Source organism: Chrysochloris asiatica, unplaced genomic scaffold (genome assembly GCF_000296735.1).
Source record: "Chrysochloris asiatica unplaced genomic scaffold, ChrAsi1.0 scaffold00098, whole genome shotgun sequence".
In the NCBI taxonomy this organism is placed as follows: domain Eukaryota; kingdom Metazoa; phylum Chordata; class Mammalia; order Afrosoricida; family Chrysochloridae; genus Chrysochloris; species Chrysochloris asiatica.
The window spans coordinates 9,040,157-9,057,813 of NW_006408616.1; the positions used below are offsets into that span (position 1 = coordinate 9,040,157).

Consider the following 17,657-nt stretch of genomic DNA (forward strand, 5'->3'; position numbering starts at 1 on the left):
GTGGAGGGGGTGGGAATGATTCTTGCTGTAAGGACTTGTTCCCTCTTTTGAGCTACTGCTTCCATAGGTGTAGGTCAAGTTTATCAAATTGTATGAGAATGCTTTTTTTTTCCCCTATTCTTTTTACTTTTGGTTGAGCTCTGATCATCCAGTCACTGAAGCCAGGATAAGTGAGTATTATCTGCAAGTGTGGGCGTTCTTATGCATATGCCCTCTCTTCTTATCAGCTGGACACTTCACTCTCCACTCTAGTCCTCTGTGACTATGTCACTGACTGTGGGCCCAAGAGCCCCCAGGTCTTGCCACACTGCTGGCCAACCAGGTCTTCACCCGGGTTCACAGAAGTCTATGATCGTTGTAGGGCTTAGCTCACCACTTCATTGCTGTTTTCCCCTCACTTTCCCTTATCCGTGTCGAGCGTGGTCACCAATCACAGCGTGTATTCCCATTGAGTCTTAAATCTTGGAAGGGGGTTTGCACTGTGGGGACCCGACCACTTGCCTTGATGTTTCCTGGGCAAGCAAGTTGCTTGTTCTTGTAGTAACAGTCAGTCTGCCTATGTTGTTTTATATTTTTCCTGTAGGTCTTTCGTTCAAGAAATATCTTCTGTTCTTCTAGCCACTCCAGGTTGGTCTGCTTGTTCAACTGATTTTTGAGTATTGATCTTGTGCCTTCTCTTAGATCCAGTAGCTTTCTTGTGGAATCTTTGGGATTTTCTGTGTAGAGAGTTATGTCATCTGAGAATAGAGCTAGTTTTGTTTCTTCTTTACTCATTTGGATATGATTAATTTTCCTTTCTTGCTGTATTGCTCTGGCTAGAACTTTCATTATGGTATTGAATGAAAATATGATAATGGACATCCTTGTTCTCATTTCGGTTCTCAAGAGTCTCTTTTTGTCTTTCTCCATTGAAAATAATGTTGGTTTTGCATATCTGCCCTTAATTATGTTGAGGAAATTCCCTTCTATACATATTTTGCTCAGAGTTTTTATTAGGAGAGGACTTTGGGTTGCCTTTTTATATACATGGAGAAGACCATATAGTCCTCTTCCCTTGTTTTATTCATCATGATTTTAGAGATTTCTTATTTAGTCTCATTCTTTCCTGACAAAAATCTTGTTAGTAAAATGGGCCTTTTCATTTTATAAATGAGGAAACAGTTTTACGAGGTGAAATGATTTCTGTAAGATCACATAGTTTCTGTGTGGCCAGTCTAGGAATAGAGTCAATCTTTATGTGTAATACTAGAGTTCCTTAACTGCCTCATACTTGCACATAGAGAAAATCTTTCATTTATTTGGGCATTTCTCAATTCATGTGATTCTTTACATGTGGAAATCTGGGCATTTGAGGACACACACCCAACCACAGTCTCCTTTTATTTGTTTTGGGGATAATGTTAATTGTTGATTGTTTGAAATATAGCAACATGAGTAAAAGTTTCAGTATTTTGAATTTTGGAAAAGGAATGACACTCAGTTCTATCGAATTTTAGAGTATTAGTTCAGGTAGAAGACTGTGAACGACAGTTTTGCAATGCCTTGGAGTGCTAGCACGTGGCGTAAGTGTACCACATAGCTGTCTCTAAAGTATTTATGAGTTTATGACATAAACATTGTGTTTGTTTGAACATTGAAATGTGAACCTGAATTTTAAAGCAGTTAATTACAGTAAGGATTAGCTTTGCCTCTTTTTTGTGTGCACTTATTATGTGAAAAACTAGAACACTTAAGTTTTCCTGGTAAAATTTAAGTTGTTTTTAAATTTTATTGATAAAAGGTTCCCTTTTATTGGATACTGTGTTAATACAAAATAATATTGCTACTCTAGTTTTTATTAAACAAAGTATATAAAGTAAGTTTTCAAATTTCTTGTTTTTTTCTTTTTAAGGTGAAACTTTCCAGTCTGAATTTAGATGATCACGCACAGAAGAAACTTATTAAACTTGTAGGGGAACGATACTGCAAGACCACAGATGTCCTTACCATCAGAACAGATAGGTGAAGAAAGAAAAGTTCAGTGATTGGTCACATTTGTGGTTTTAGTGTCCTCCAATCCCCTGGCAACCAGAGAAGTTGCGTAATGAATAGTTTTAGTATTGTCTGTAACTAGCCTTCAGCTGCTGAGGTCTTTATGTACATGGAGAGGCTTACCCAGCTAAGTTACTGATATTTTCAATTTTGATTTTAATATATCCCTGTATATGTAGTTTAAGTAGGGTTGTGTTAAGTACCGTGGAATTGGTTCTGACTCATAGTGACCTTGCACAGGGTTTCCGAGGCTGCAAATCTTTAGGGAACAGAAAGCCCCATCTTTCTCCTGTGGAATGGCTGGTAGTTTCAAACTGCTGACCTTGAGGTTAGCAGCCCGATTCGTAACCACTATGCTACCAGAGCTTCTTAAAGTACAGTATTATCCATGTATATAAGATGATACTAGAAGAGACAAGAAGATGATATGCTAGTTGGAAGCTTTTCTTCTGGAGTCCTGGTGTGGCCCTGTAGAGTAAGCACTGAACTGCTAACCACAAGATCAGTGGTTCAAATCTACCATCTGCTCCTCGGGAACCCTATATAGGGCCTCTATGAGTCAGAACCGACTCGACAGCACTTAACAACAACATTTAAACAGTTTTTTACAAACTCAGAGTATAAAAGGGCTTCAGAAAGTTCATGGAAAAATTAAAATAAGAGATAATGAAATTTTTCTACAAACGTTTTGAAGCCTTTTCAAAATGGAAATTTTATAGCTCATATTAGAATTATTAAATGATATGTGTGGAATTTTCATTTATGAGAGCACACTTATAAATAAGCAGAATTTCAGAGCCAGAGTGTTGTTGTTAAGTGCCATCAGTTGAGTCCAACCCATAGTGACCCTGTATAGGGTTTCCAAGGGGTAGCTGGTGAGCGTAAACCACCAATCTTGCAGTTCAAACGACTTTGCAGTCTTATCTTATAAATGTAATAAATTAGATTATTTGCATTTGGGGCAAAGAAAGATTGTGGTATGTTTTTATGAAGTGGATATTTTCTTCCTAGAATTATATTTTATTATATGTCATAACAACTTGCTTTTAGAGAGAGAGCGCAAGTGAACAGAGATCTGTATCTCCTGTTTCCCTCATCTCAGTTTCAAAGCTTTAAGGTTGTCAATATCAGATTTTAAGTGATGACTTTTAGTGCTGGGAAGAAGTAGAGTGGCACATTTATAGAGATGACAACAATATGGAAGCAGAAAAACATTGGGAACCTTGGTTTTAGATTATTAGAGTATGATGGGGAAGTGGATTTGAAATTTATTTGTATTTTACTGTCTTTAAAAAATAAGATAGTAGTTTATAAAACTTAAAAAATACCTTTCAAATGTTCTTGTTTCATATACTGTCAGTATCATAATGTTATTTTTTTTTTAAGTTTACCAGTATAAATGTGATCATATCCTTTATATTATTTTTAGAATTGTTTTTGTTGTTATTAAGTGCCATCCAGTTGGTTTCAACTCACAGCAACCCTGTTTATGGTTTCCAAGGAGCACCTAGTAGGTTTGAACCGCTGACCTTGTGGTTAGCAGTCTAGTGTTTATTCTACCCCACCACACCAGGACTTTTTTTTCCCCCAGTTGTCATGCTGTCAAGTCAGTTCCGACTTGTAGTGACCTTATATAGGGTTTCCAAGGAGCATCTGGTGGATTTAAACTGCCAACCTTGTGCTTCACAGTACAGTGCTGATTCTACAGTGCTACAAAGGACAGTTAAATAAACTGAAGTTTTAAATTAGTGCCAGAGTACTGTTAAAGTCATTTGTCACATGATGGCTTTATTTCTAAATTGAAAAAAAAAAATTATGAGTAATTGTTTTCTTTACTAATTTGTTAATTTAGAAGTTTAATATGTCACATTTATGCAGAAGTTTTCATTAATATTAGGTTATACCAATTAAACTATAGTAGCGGTGTTGTTAAGTGTCATCAAGTAGTTTCCAACTCAGTGACCCTGTATAGGGTTTCCAAGGAGCATCTGGTGAATTTGAACCACTGACCTTGTGGTTAGCAGTTCAGTGCTTATCCTACAGTGTCACACATGGAGTCTGTAATATTAACAATTTGTTGTTGTTAATTCCATCAGATTGGTTCTGACTCATAGCAACTCTGTATAGGGTTTCTGAGGAGTGGCTGGTGAGTTTGAACAGCTGACCTTGCATTTCAAATCGGATCTGTGGTCCAGTGCTTATCCTTCAGTGCCACATCAGAACTCCATATATAGCAATTGTTGATAAGTGCCGACTCATAGCCTCCCTGTTTCCAAGGAGCAGCTGGTGAGTTTGAACTGCCAATCTTGTGGTTCACAGTCCAGTGCTGATCCTATAGCACCACCCCAGGATTCCTTAATAGCAATAGTATAGCATTATATAGTATAGCTGTAGATGAAAATAATACCAGTTTTACGTACCCTCAAGTAATAAACTTCATAGACTGTTCTTATAGAAATTTGCTCAAACAGGCAGGGGATACTTGATTATTACTTATCCTCTAGGTTTGGATAGAGGAGCCCTGATAGTGGGTTACTATTGAGGTATTAACTGTGAGGTCAGTGGTTCGAATCCACCAGCTACTCTCAGGGAGAATGATGAGGCTTTCTACTTTCATAAAGATTTATAGCTTTGGAAATCCTATCTAGGGTCATTTTGAGTCGGAACTGACGCGATGGCACACAGCAACAGCATGTTTGGTATATTGTATATTTTGCAAATTACTCTTCTATACTGAGTGTTTAGAATGCTGATTTCTTCTCTTTCTTTTAAAGGTGCCCTTTAAAGAGACAGAATTACGATTATGCAATGTATCTGCTAACAGTTTTATACCATGAGTCGTGGGTAAGTGATTGTGTGTGAGTGCTTAATAATTTCATCAGTGATAATAACTTTTCAAAGCAGTCTAATGTGGCAAGTACTCAATTAGTGTTTTATGAATTACTGTATAAGGTAAGCATGTGTATATGACATGTTAGAGGTAACGTCAACTGACTCTGAAAGTGAGGATTTAAAAAAACTTTTTTTTTTTATTGTAAATTGAGTGAGGGTTGACAGACAGTATCATCAGTCTCACATTCAGCAATTAATACATTGTTTCATCTCAATGATTACAATCCCCTCACTGTGGCTCTCTATTTGCATTTTATATTTCACAAATTAACAAAGCAAAAATATGTGATGTACACATACCAAACAAAAGTATATATTCATTTAAGTGTCCTAAGGGTATATTCTGCAGGCCAGCCTCCTGCCCACAGGCATACAGCCTAGTCCACGGGCCTAGAGCCCTCTGTTTCTCCATGCTATTGCCTGTCTCTCCATGCTATTGCCTCGACCACTGTCTCCGCTGTCATCACTCTTCTAGATAGGGATCTCACATGCCACTCATTCTCTTCCTTCTTGATGGTCCTGGGATCGTATGTTCCTGAAATGAAAGATTAACTGCTCACCCCTTTTAGTTACACATCTTCTACAAATATAGTTGTGACAATCACAATTAATCTTGCTAACAATTACAATTGAATCATCAAGTCCTATCAGCATCATTCTCATCCCCTTTTACCAGGTCCATCTGGAGAAGAGAAAAACTCTTCAGTGGGGATTCTATCGTACCCCCCTCATTCTGAAGCTAGCACACTTATGAAAGTTTGTAAGCCAGCCACTTCATGTATTTATGGTGGTGATTATGTGCCTTGGAGTTGATTCTGATGCATAGTGACCCTGTATAGAGTTTCCAAGACTGTAAATCATTATGGGAGCAGAAAGCATCATCTTTCTCCTGCAGAACTGCTGACCTTGAGTTTAGCAACCCAACTCATAGCCCCTATGCTACCAGAGCTACTTCTTCATGCCTTTGTAGCCCCCTGTTTTTGATAGCCAATGTTGCCTGATCTTAACAACACTGAGGGAACAAGCTTGATCTTTGATAATGAAGAATCCTTCCATTTCGGTTGAAATTTTGAGCAGCTGAATCCATGTAGCAATTTACACTTGCTTACAGTATCAGATATCTTTAGCATCATCATGTTGAGTTCTGGTCAGCTAGCTATCCAAGTTAGGTCAAGTGGATACTAGCGGCAGGTTTGGGAATTCATGCATGCATCCCTGCACTCAGACCAGCTGGCCACTTCGAAAGTAAACCTCTTGAGATGGATAATGCCTGCCATCTGAGAACCTTATAACAGACAGCTTGCTAAGATATCTTTAAAATGTGGTTTGTGACTTGGGCTGGTTAATTGTGTTTTGAACATTTTTGTTTGTTTGCTTGACTTGGGCTGGAAGTTGTCAAAGTTAAGGAAGAATAATCAGCTCTGTATAACTTGAGAATTTAAGAACTCATCCTGTTGTCCAAATAAACTGCAGAGTAAAGCCCCAAAACTTGGTGGTGGTGGTGTTTGTGTGCCGTGGAGTTGGTTCTGACTCATAGTGACCCTGTATGGGGTTTCTAAGGCTATAAATCTTTTTGGGAGCAGAAGGCCTCATCTTTCTCCCATGGAACTACTGGTAGATTTGAAATACTGACCTTGTCGTTAATAATCTAACCTCTACACTGCCAGGGCTCCTTCAAAAACTTGATGGAGAGGTATTTTAAGTGTTTAAGATTTTAGGTTAAAACCTAGCCTTGGCTGTGACTTAGGGGCAATTAAAGGCAATGTAACTGTTTAAATCATATTAGAAACAATCTTCTGCTGGTACATTCATAAAGATTTTGTTAATGCTTGAGCATTAGCTCATCTAGTTTAAAGTTGGTAATAGCACTTAACAACAACAACTATGTTCAGGTAACTCAAATTTTTAAAAATTATATTTAAGGTCAGAATAATTGTAGACATGCATACAAATTTATTTGTTTTGGGGCTAGCATGCTAGTAGAAACCGAGGAGGACTCAATTGCTTTAATACTAGGATCATTTGAAGGAAAGAAGATAGCTAAAGAAGTTGTCAGAATTGTTCTCTTTAAATATTCAAAGAACTTTATGTAGAAGAGGAATTAGATTTTTTTTTTTTTAATGACCCTTAGGGATACAAGAAGTTGGAAGCAATGGTGAAACGGACTTTACTGAATGGAAACTTTCTAACATGGAGTTAGATGGCGTTGGACTGCTTTGATAGGTAGACAATGCTACTTACACCAGCATATTAGTAGGGACATGATGGAGGCATATATTGTAGTTGGATTAATTGACTTGGAGCTCCCTTTCATCTTTGAAATGCTGCAATTTTGTGAATACATATAGATAAACTATAACACACTCAGGATTTCATTGACAATAATACTAAAACAGTTGTAACACAAGTAGGTTGAGTGGAAAGTGAGGAAAATAAAGCTTTGTTGCAAGGTTAATAAGAACAGAAAATAACTGGTAGCTTTTCTCTTCTTTTGAGGTTTCTCATTGTCATAATTTAGCTGGATTTTCTTGCTCCTGGCTCCAAGACCAACATCATAATAGCAGTTAATCTCTCTTTCCTGTCAATTGATTTTAGAAATGCCCTTGGCTTAAAGTAATTAAATTCCCTTTTGAACAAGAAATATAGCTGCATTAACTGCAGCTCTATGGCTGCCTCTTAAAGAGTTAATGCCAAATAATAAAAGCCAACCAGTTTTGAGCCCCTTATTTTGCCAGCAGCCTGTAAAATTAATTTGCCCCAAAGGAAATGACAGACATAAATAAATTCAGTGAAAGTTGACTTACTGAATTCTTTCTGTGGTTCCATGACATAGAATCCAAACAAGCTTGTATTCTGGATTCACATAAGAAACTTTGCCTTTGATCCTTTATGTTAATTACTTTGATGGCAGAATAAGTAGCCACATAATACTGTCCTGTACAGATATAATTAAAGAATTCCTATATTAAACTTGGCTCTTGTTCCTTTCTAAACAAATATCATCAGTGAAGACATTTTAAGAGAATGCAGATGAGCCATGACATTTTGCAGAGTGGCTGAAACAGAATTTTTATTGAATTGAAATGCTTTATTCCTTCACCAGATGGAATTCATACTTGAAATTGATGTTACCACCTAGTATTTAATTAGATATTTAGAGTCCCATTTAGTCCAGTGCTTTCTTTTTAAATTTTTTAAAATGTAATTTTACATACTTTGTTGTTGAGAATATATGGAACAAAACATGCACCAATTTAGTAGTTTCGTCATGTACCGTTGAGTGACATTTAGTTGTGTAAGTATTCTCATCCTCCTTTTCTGTGTTCTCATTAACACAAATTCACTACCCTCTAAGGTTCACTTGTAATCTTTTCAGTTGTTGCCAATTTGATGCCCTATATAGAGATAGTTCTTAAAAGAGCATAATGCTCAAGGCAGACATTCCTGTACTACTAGTTCAGCTAAACAATTGTTTGATTGTAAGAAGACTTCAGGAGGTATTTTTGGTTTAAGGCTAAAAGATTATCTTAGGGTAATAGTTTTAAGGAATCCATCAAACCTTCATGGCTCCAGGATGTCTGAAGTCCATAAGGATTTAAAATTCTGTTCTGCCTTTTCCCATTTTCGATCAGTATTCTTCTTTGGAATTTCTGGTCAAAATGTTTAGTAATGCTAGCCAGGCACTGTTCAGTTCTTCTGGTCTGGTGGCAAAGGAGGCAGTTTTTCATGGAGGCAAATAGCCACACATTCCATTGTTGTTTGAACTGCTGAGTTTATGGTTCACAGTCCAGTGCTTGTCCTACACATGGGCTCACACATTCCATAGCTTTGTTTTATTCCTGGCTCTCCTTTTCCGTCTTGTTCCAGGTGAAAAGAGACCAATTGTGGTCATTTGCAAGCACTGTACATTGAACTAAGTGGTCATTGCTTTATATTGGCCAAGCTTTAAAATATTTATGGAGCCTTGTGTTTCACTGGTTATAGCTCTTTTCCTGATGTGGTGCTGTGGGTTTATGCACTGGACTACAGTGTTGATTTGAACCACAAGGTTGGCAGTTCAAGCTCACCAGCCGCTCCTCAGAAACCCTATACACGGTCACTATGAGTCAGAATTAACTGGATGACACTTAAAGACAACAGCTAACTGAAAAGCCTATAGTTCAAACCCTCAACTGCTCCCTGCAAGAAAGCTGTGGCCGGTCTGCTCTGTAAAGTATACAGCCATTCTACTTTGTCCAGTAGGAACGCTGTGCGTCAGAATCTACGTAACAGTAATGTTCTTGTTTATTTGTTTTTTAAATATTTAATACCCAAATGGAGTCCTGGTGTGGCGCTGTGAGTTAATGTCCTGGACTGCAAAGTCGCTTTGAACTCAAGGCTACTGTTCAAGCTCACCAGCTGCCCTCAGAAACCCTACACAGGGTCGCTATGGGTCGGAACTGACTTGACAGCACTTAACAACAGCAATACCCAAATGTGTACTTCACTTAGTTTTTTAACCATTTCATAGAAGTTAACCTCTAAGCTGTGCTGGGAGAAAAGTATAGCACTAGTAGTACAAAAACGTCTCAGAAAATGTTCATCTACACTTGAGTAGTACAAATGATTAATGATCTTGTCTACTAACCGAAAGGTTGGAAGTTCAAGTTTACCTAGAGGCACCTCGGAATATAAGCTTGGTAATCCACTTCCAAAAAGTCAGCCACTGAAAACTGTGGCGCACAGTTCTTCTCTGACACACTTAGCCATGAGTTGGAATGACTTGACATTTTTTTTTTTTTTTGTATGTTAGTGTACAGAAGGCCCCTGTTGTATGCCATTCAAAAGAGCTTAACTATACAAGTATCAAAGTAGAGCATAAAGCTTAGACATCAGGCAGGCTAGTAAGGTGATGAGATACACATATAGACCAGTTACCCTTCAACAATTTAAAGAAGCAAAGAGACTTATAGAAATTTGCTAATGGCTTCATTCAGTACCATTTTTTTTTTTTAATGGTACAGTGACTATGTATGTAATAATTCCATCTTGTTTTGATGCTTTCTGCATCATTCAATATTTTGTCCATAGAATCCTTCAATATGGGAAATCGAGGCTTGAATATTTTCTTTAGTTTTCTCAGCTTGAGAAATGCTGAAAGTGTTCTTCCCTTTTGGTTTTCTAACTCTAGGTCTTTGCACATTTCTTTATAATACCTGACTTTGTCTTCTCAAGCTACTCTTTTGAAATTTTCTGCTCAGTTCTTTTACCTCCTCATTTCTTCTATTTGCTTTAGCATCTCTATGCTGAACATACTATATTTCTTCATAACTTTGCATATGCTTATGATCTTTGCTTATGATCCTTTTTTTCAAATTGATCCATCGTGCAAATTTATACAAATCTTTAATATACCTCAAGTGTAACCTCTGTAGAGTCCTGGTGTGATACTGTGGATTAATATGCTGGACTGCAAAGTCTGTTTGAACCACAAGGTCAATGGGTCAAGCTCACTAAGCACGCCTCCTCAGAAACTCTATACAGGGTTGCTGTGGGTCAGAACTATCTTGACAGAACTTAACAACAGCAACAACACTCATCCTTCCCCTCCCACCATTGTTGCTGTTAAATGCCATCTATTTGGCTCCTACACAGCGCGACCTTCTGTAGGGTTTCCGATGAGTGGCTGGTGGGGTTGAATTGTTGACCTTGCGGTTAGCAGTCCACTGCATATCCTATAGGATTTCCTCCCACTGTTAGTATTTCGTATTTTACTGTTACTGCCTAACCCATTAAACTGTGACATTACTTAGAGCAAGGACTGTATGTTTCACTCATCTTGTATTTCTTTCATGTAACACAGCGTCCCTGACTTACGTCAAGCTTCTGTTTTAAGGACTCAGTCATAAGTTGTTTCTGACATAAGTCAAATACCTCATTTCCCCCCATTTTCATTATTACTGTCTTCTATTGTCTTTATAAATCCCATCTTATCTATGGAGGCTGAAAACATTGCCTATATACTTACAGGTATGTTTCAATGCACACATGACTAACAATAAGATGCACCACCAACAACACAAAAAACAGTCAATAAATGTGATTCATCTTCACATGAATACATCATAAATTGGGGACTACCTGTGTTTGCATTCAGTAAATGTTTTTAGAACTTAACTGAATTGAATTCCTTGACATACCCCGTTCAGAATTTAACTTTGGTAAAGAATTGCCAATAATTTTTTCTTTTCCATCATGGATACTTGCCTCTTCCTAGTTATGATTTTCAAATTAACTTCAGGTTTTGTTTTTTTATTAAACTGTTTTTCCTCATATAGCACAATGGCTTACTTGTAATCATGAGAAGTGGAATATTACTATGATTCATGTCCTAGGCAAAGGGAGTTGTAAATAAGATGGCAAGAACTAATTTGTGTTTAGTGAGTTTTTTTGCTTTCTGTTACATCAGACATGATCAGCACACTAAATAACTATTATATAAGAGGGTTTCGAAAAGTTCATGGAAAAAATGGAATTAAAAGATAATGGAAATTTTCTAACTTTTTGACTCCCCCTTTCATGTTTTTCTGTTGAATTCATGCGTACGAGGGAGAAAGAAAGATGATAGTTCAAATCAAATTATTATTTTGTTCTTTTAATATTCTTTTACCATGTCTCTCTGTTTATACTCTGGGCCTCAATTTCTTCATCTGTAAAATAAACACTGTAATCTTAATTGCCTCATAGAGTTGTTGTGAGAATTAAATAATTTACTATATGTAAGGCACCTAGAACAGTGCTTGGTTCACAGTAAGTAGTCTAGTAACTATTGAGCTGCATCTCGTGCTGTTTTTCTCACAAACAGCACTACAGTCTTTCCTACCTCAGGGCCTTTATGGATGCTACTGTCTTTACTGGACTCACGCTTTTTGTCTGACTCCCAATCAGTGTGTTAGGTTTCCTACTAGACTAGAAGTTCCAGGAGAACACAGTGCCTGCTGCAGTACTGTTGTATACGAAATAAGCTTATTATTGAATGAAGGAGTGAATGGGAGTGAGTGAGTGAGTGAGTGAGCGAATAATTGAACCAGCCATGGAAAAAAGAGAACAGAATTTTGTGGGATGGAAGGTTATATCTTCCATGGTTGTAGTCAGGGCTCAGGCAAATTCTCCTGTTGTAGACAGGCAAGAAAATGCACACATACATCATATATATATACACACACACACATACACATATGTACACAAGAGGGCTTCTAAAAATTCGTGGAAAAATGGAACTAAAAGATAAAGATTTTTTCCCACAAACTTTGGAGTTTCCTCATACATACACAGAGATATAAAAATATAAATGCTCTGTGGTTAAAGTATTAAAATAACATTCTATAAATTAAAGTCTGCCTAAATGATGATGAATTTTAACTTACAGTGGTGTTTTTAATTTCCTCTAATCATTTGTCCGGGGGAGCACAGAGGCTCTATATGATAAACACTGGACTACGAACCACAAGGTCTGTGGTATGAGCCCATCAGCTGCTCCATGGGAGGAAGGATGAGGCTTTCTACTCCTGCAAAGATTTTTAAAAAGCCTCAGAATCGACTTGAAGGCACTTAACAACAACAATAATTTGTCTTGGTATAGCATTGTAGCCTAAGCCCTGGCCTGCTAACCACACAGTCTATAATTCAGACCCACCAGTCACTCCTCAGAAACTATAATGGATTGCTATGAGTCTTAACCAACGTCATGGCACTTAACAACAACAGAATTTGAATATGTGATTATTTGTGCTTTAAAATTAATGCATTCTAACTACACTTTAAAAAAAAGAGGAACTCTTAAACACCTAACCACTTCAACACTGAGTCAGATTTCAGAATTGTAAATAAAATTTAATTACAGCAGTGTTTTTGTTTTTTGAATTTTTATTGTGAGTTATGTGACAGTTTATATGGGAGAACATTATCTTTATATTCATCCTATCGTATTTCGTTTCATTACAATGATTACAATCCCCTACATGCATCACCAAACAACCAAAGGGTACACCCCACACGCCTGCTGCCCCCCAACCATCAGCACACAGTCCCTCTCCCTCTTTGTGTCTAGAGTCCCCTGCCGCTCCATCTCTCCACGTCATCGTCTCTGCCTCCAGCTCTGGCGTCACTGCTTCTCTAGATAGGGTCCCACACTCCGCTTTTCTCCCTTGATGGTTCCAGGGACCTCCACTCCTGGACTGCAAAATCAACCACTCTCCTTTTGTTGCAAAACTTCTACCTTAACATTTCCAATCCTCACGGTCAGTTCTGTTAGCAATCATTCCCTATTAAACCACAAGAGTCTTAGCCCCATCAACTTTCATCAGCTCCGTCCAGACAGGTTGGAAACCACTCCGTGGAGGTTCTACCTTTACCACATCCTCTGGAACTAGGTTCCCTATTGAAAGTTTGTAAGCCAGTCACTTCTTGCCTTTGTATCCCCCTCCCCATTTTGGGTAGCCAATATTTAAGTTACCTGTCCTTGTCGACCCTGTGTACCAAGGGGATGGGAACGATCCTCATGGTAAAGATTTGTTCCCCCCTTTGCCCTGCTACATCCACAAGCATAGGTCAAGTTCATCAGATTGTAGTGGATTACTCTTTTTTTCTTCTTCTTTCTTCCTCTAGTCGTGTTCTGATCATCCAGCCATTGAAGCCAGGTCAAATGGGTACTATCTTACAGCAGTGTTTTAAACAATGAACTTGTTTTTGTTGTTATGTGCTGTGGAGTCGGTTCCGACTCATAGTGACCCTGTACAGGGTTTCTGAGGCTGTAAATCTCTACAGGAGCAGAACGCCTCATCTGCCTCCTGTGGAACAGCTGGTAGTTTCGAACTGCTGACCTTGTGGCTCGCATCCCGATTCATAACCACTATGCTACCAGAGCTCCTTAACAATGAACTTAGAAGGACATGTATACCAAATGTCACCAGTCTGGTTGGCTACCTTTCAGTTGTAGAATTATAGATGGTTTCTAACCTTCCTGCTTTTTGGTAATTTCCATCTGTGAAGATATATATAGAACTGCAGCCTCTGATATAATACTAGAATTCTGTTCTGGATTTTTTTTTCAAATTATTCATGCACTACATTTTAGATTATTATAATATTCATTTAAATAACAAGTTACATGAAAACAGGTTCTTTTCCCAGTGTGAAAATTAAGCCAACAACAAAAAGCTTGCATTTGTTAACGTGAAATACAAGTATCATTCTTTTTCCTTCCTTAAAAGCAACAGTTTAAGTCACTGTTCATTCTTTTGTTTTATTGTGAATTATGTGATAATTTACATGGGAGAACATTAGCTCTGCATTCATCCTATCATATATCGTTTCATTGCCATGGTTACAGTCCCCTCTGTTCTGGATTTTTATCTCTTGAGTTTTAAAATACCCCTATTTTTATTTTTTAAAAACTTTTTATTGTGATTTAGATAAAAGTTTATAGAGCAGATAAGTTTCCCATTCAACAATTCATACTCATTTGTTTTGTGATATCAATTGTAATCCCTACAAGTAACAGCACTCTTCCCACTTCCTCCCTGTATTTCCCTGTCTGTCATTTGTCCTCTTCTGTTCCTTCTTGCCTTCTAATCTCTATCCCTGAGCAGATACTGTCCTTTTGATCTCCTATGGTTGATCCAAGTAGTGTATACGTCCCTAGTGTTATTGTTTACCTTACAGGCCTGTCTGTCATTTGGCTGAAAGTTGGACCATGTAACCCCCTATTTGTAGAGGACTTTAATTAACAATGAACTTTTTGCTTAAAGATATTGACTTTAAAGCAAAAAGTTTTAAAAAGAAATTAAACCCAATCAAAGGCTACTTTAAATAGCATAAATGGTAAAATATTATTTTAAAAATGTTGCTTTTAAGTATAACGTCTTGAAAAGATACTGTTTATTTACAGTCAATGCTGAGCCATTTTAATTGTAAGGTATCTAATGGGAATTTGTCATAAGTCTAGAAAAATCAGCTATATGTTTTGATCCAAATAGATTAAATTTAGCTGTTTCACAAATTTTGTCCTTTCCTCTCCTTTCTTCCTCATTTTATGCATTCTTCCAAGTGATACCAGTTATCATAGTGTAAGCTGACAATTCTAAACTGTATTCCCAGACTTTTTCCTGAGCATCCTGTAACAACTGAGCCCCACTTCTGACAAGCTGTAGCAACCAACTTGAGCTAGTTTGAGCAGAAAAGATACGAGGGCAAGGAAGCTGCAATAACTAGGACTTTTATTGTTGTTAAGTGCTGTGGCCATTGAGTCGATTCCAACTCATAGTGACGGTGTGTGGGGTTTCTGAGGCTGCGACTCTGCAGGAGCAGAAAGCTTCCCTTTTCTCCCACAGAGCAGCTGGTGTGCTCATACCTCTGACCTTATGGTTCTGAGTCCATTGATTATCCTACAGAACTCTGATTTTAATCTTGGCCTCATTCTTTTCTCTCTCTGAACTGAAGTCCTCTACTCCAATACATAAATCAGAAAGCATGACCTTGGCAATTATTGAATTTGCAGGAGTAGTCACCCCAGGAAAAAAAAAGCAAACAAACCTAAATGAAATGAATTTTTTTCTCTGAATTCAAAATTCAAATGCCTGCTTTAGTCAGGCATTTGTTTCTAGCTCTGTAACTGTGGTCCAAAGTTAAGAAAATCCAGATAAACTAAAAAAAAAAACTACCTTTTTTTAAGCAGTTAAGTCTCTTATTACTTGCCTTTTAGCTGCCAAGAATGAGGTTATTTAATGCTCCTGGTGTGGCTCTGTGGGTTAATGCGTCAGACTGCAAAGCCGTTTGAACTGCAAGGTAGGTGGTTCAAACTCACCAGCTGCTCCTCGGAAACCTTACACAGGGTCGTTATGGGTTGGAACCAACTCAACAGCACTAAACAACAACAACAACAGTGCAGTTTGTTGACCTCTTATATTAAGTATTCTTCATTTACTTGTAAGTTAAAATTGTAAAGTAGCTATGATATTGTCTTGAAACATTTTAAACATTTCCAAGATACATTCAATGGAGAATTTATTTTAGAGTATCAATATGGGAAAGATACTTGTATAGTTGATTTCCACCTGCCGTATGGATAAGCACTGGACCACAAGGTCAGTGGTTCAAACCCACGAGTCGCTCCATGGAAAGTCCTTCCTATACAGGGTCGCCGTGAGTCAAAACTGACTTGACAGCACTTAACAACAACAAGATATTTGTAAGGAGCCCTGGTGATGCAGTGGCTAAGTGCTTAGCTGTTAACCAGCAAGTTGGCAGTTTGACCTACCCTGCCCTTACCAAGGGATTGAGATGTATCAGTATGCCTCCATAAAGATTTACGTGGAAACCCTGTGGAGCAGCTCTTCTATGTCTGTAGGGTCTCTATGAGCCGGAACTGCCTCCACAACAGTGGATTTGGTTTTTATATTACAGAATTTATTTTTAACCGAATAAAGTATTTATAGGACATAGTCTAGGGTAGTGTCTCTTGCATAAATTTCAGAATAAGCAAACAAAGGGGGAACTGAGAGTGCTGATACCTCACTTTTAGCTTGGGGATTTGGGAATCAGAGAAAACATCTGATATCCTATAGTTTGTTTTGAAGGAAGTCACTCATCTTGAAGAACTTGAAGGAGAATTTCTTTTCAGGGGTTTCTTTGGCATGGAGGTCTCATCTGTTGGGCCTCAGTGGTCTAAATGTGAGTTTGCTGATTCACTGGCATCCCCCGTGGCCTGTTGTGTGTGTGTGTGTGTGTGTGTGTGTGTATGACTCTATATCCTTGGAGGAACAAATTTCCAGTGCTTTTCATGAGGTGGTTCTCTTTCTTTTCATTGGCTCTTATAGTAGGGACTGGAGGGTTGGCATGGAGGAAGCCCAGTTGTTTACTTCCTTCTCAGTGCTCACAACTGAGAGGATCCTAGGTGCTCTGAGCTGTCTGCCCAAGCTTTTCAGAGATAGAACATAATTTCTGACAGCTTTACAAATCTACCTGCCTTCTAATACTTTGATGAAGTGTTGCAGCTTCAGGGGTTCACCACTATTAACGTTGCTGTTCTGTATAGTGGTGACTGTTCTGAGCCTATAACTCCTAGTATTGTTAAGTTGCATTTGGAAGGAATGTGGCTGCTATTCCACAAATCTCTGGACCAGGGTAAAGTTCTTATTAGCTGTATTTATTTTTCACAGAATGTTAAATAATCATTTAAGTCACAAATCTGCATAACATTACTAAAAATCTTACCAGTGCTCTTTAGAATAAACTTGGTGATCATTTTATGTAAGAAAAAACACTAGTGGCAAAATATATGTGTATGGATATGTATGTGGAGTCCTGGTATGGTGCTGTAGGATGAGCAATGGACCACAGGGTCGATTTGAACCTCAAGGTGGTGTTTCAAACCCACCAGCTGCTCCCTGGAAACTCGACATAGGGTTGTTATGAATTGGAACTGATTCAATATGATTCAAACAGCACTGAGCAACAACAACATATCTCTATCTATCTATCTCTATATCTCTATGTCTATATCTATACCTATATATAGCTATATCTATATATATACCTATATATCGATATCTATCTATCTCTATATCTATACCTATATATATATATCTATATATATACCTATCTATCTATATCTATCTATCTATATCTATCTATCTATCTATCTATCTCTATCTATCTATCTATCTATCTATCTATCTATCTATCTATCTATCTAT

General features: G+C 37.7%; 1 protein-coding gene across 1 annotated transcript in view; it reads left to right on the forward strand.

The window, feature by feature from the left end:
• MRPS35 (mitochondrial ribosomal protein S35) overlaps positions 1–17,657 on the forward strand; it is a 54,036-nt gene that overhangs the window by 33,637 nt on the left and 2,742 nt on the right. Inside the window, exons 6-7 of the mRNA XM_006866967.1 lie at positions 1,892–2,001; positions 4,806–4,875. Coding sequence (XP_006867029.1) covers positions 1,892–2,001; positions 4,806–4,875 — 180 coding nt within the window. The remainder of the gene's footprint in view (positions 1–1,891; positions 2,002–4,805; positions 4,876–17,657) is intronic.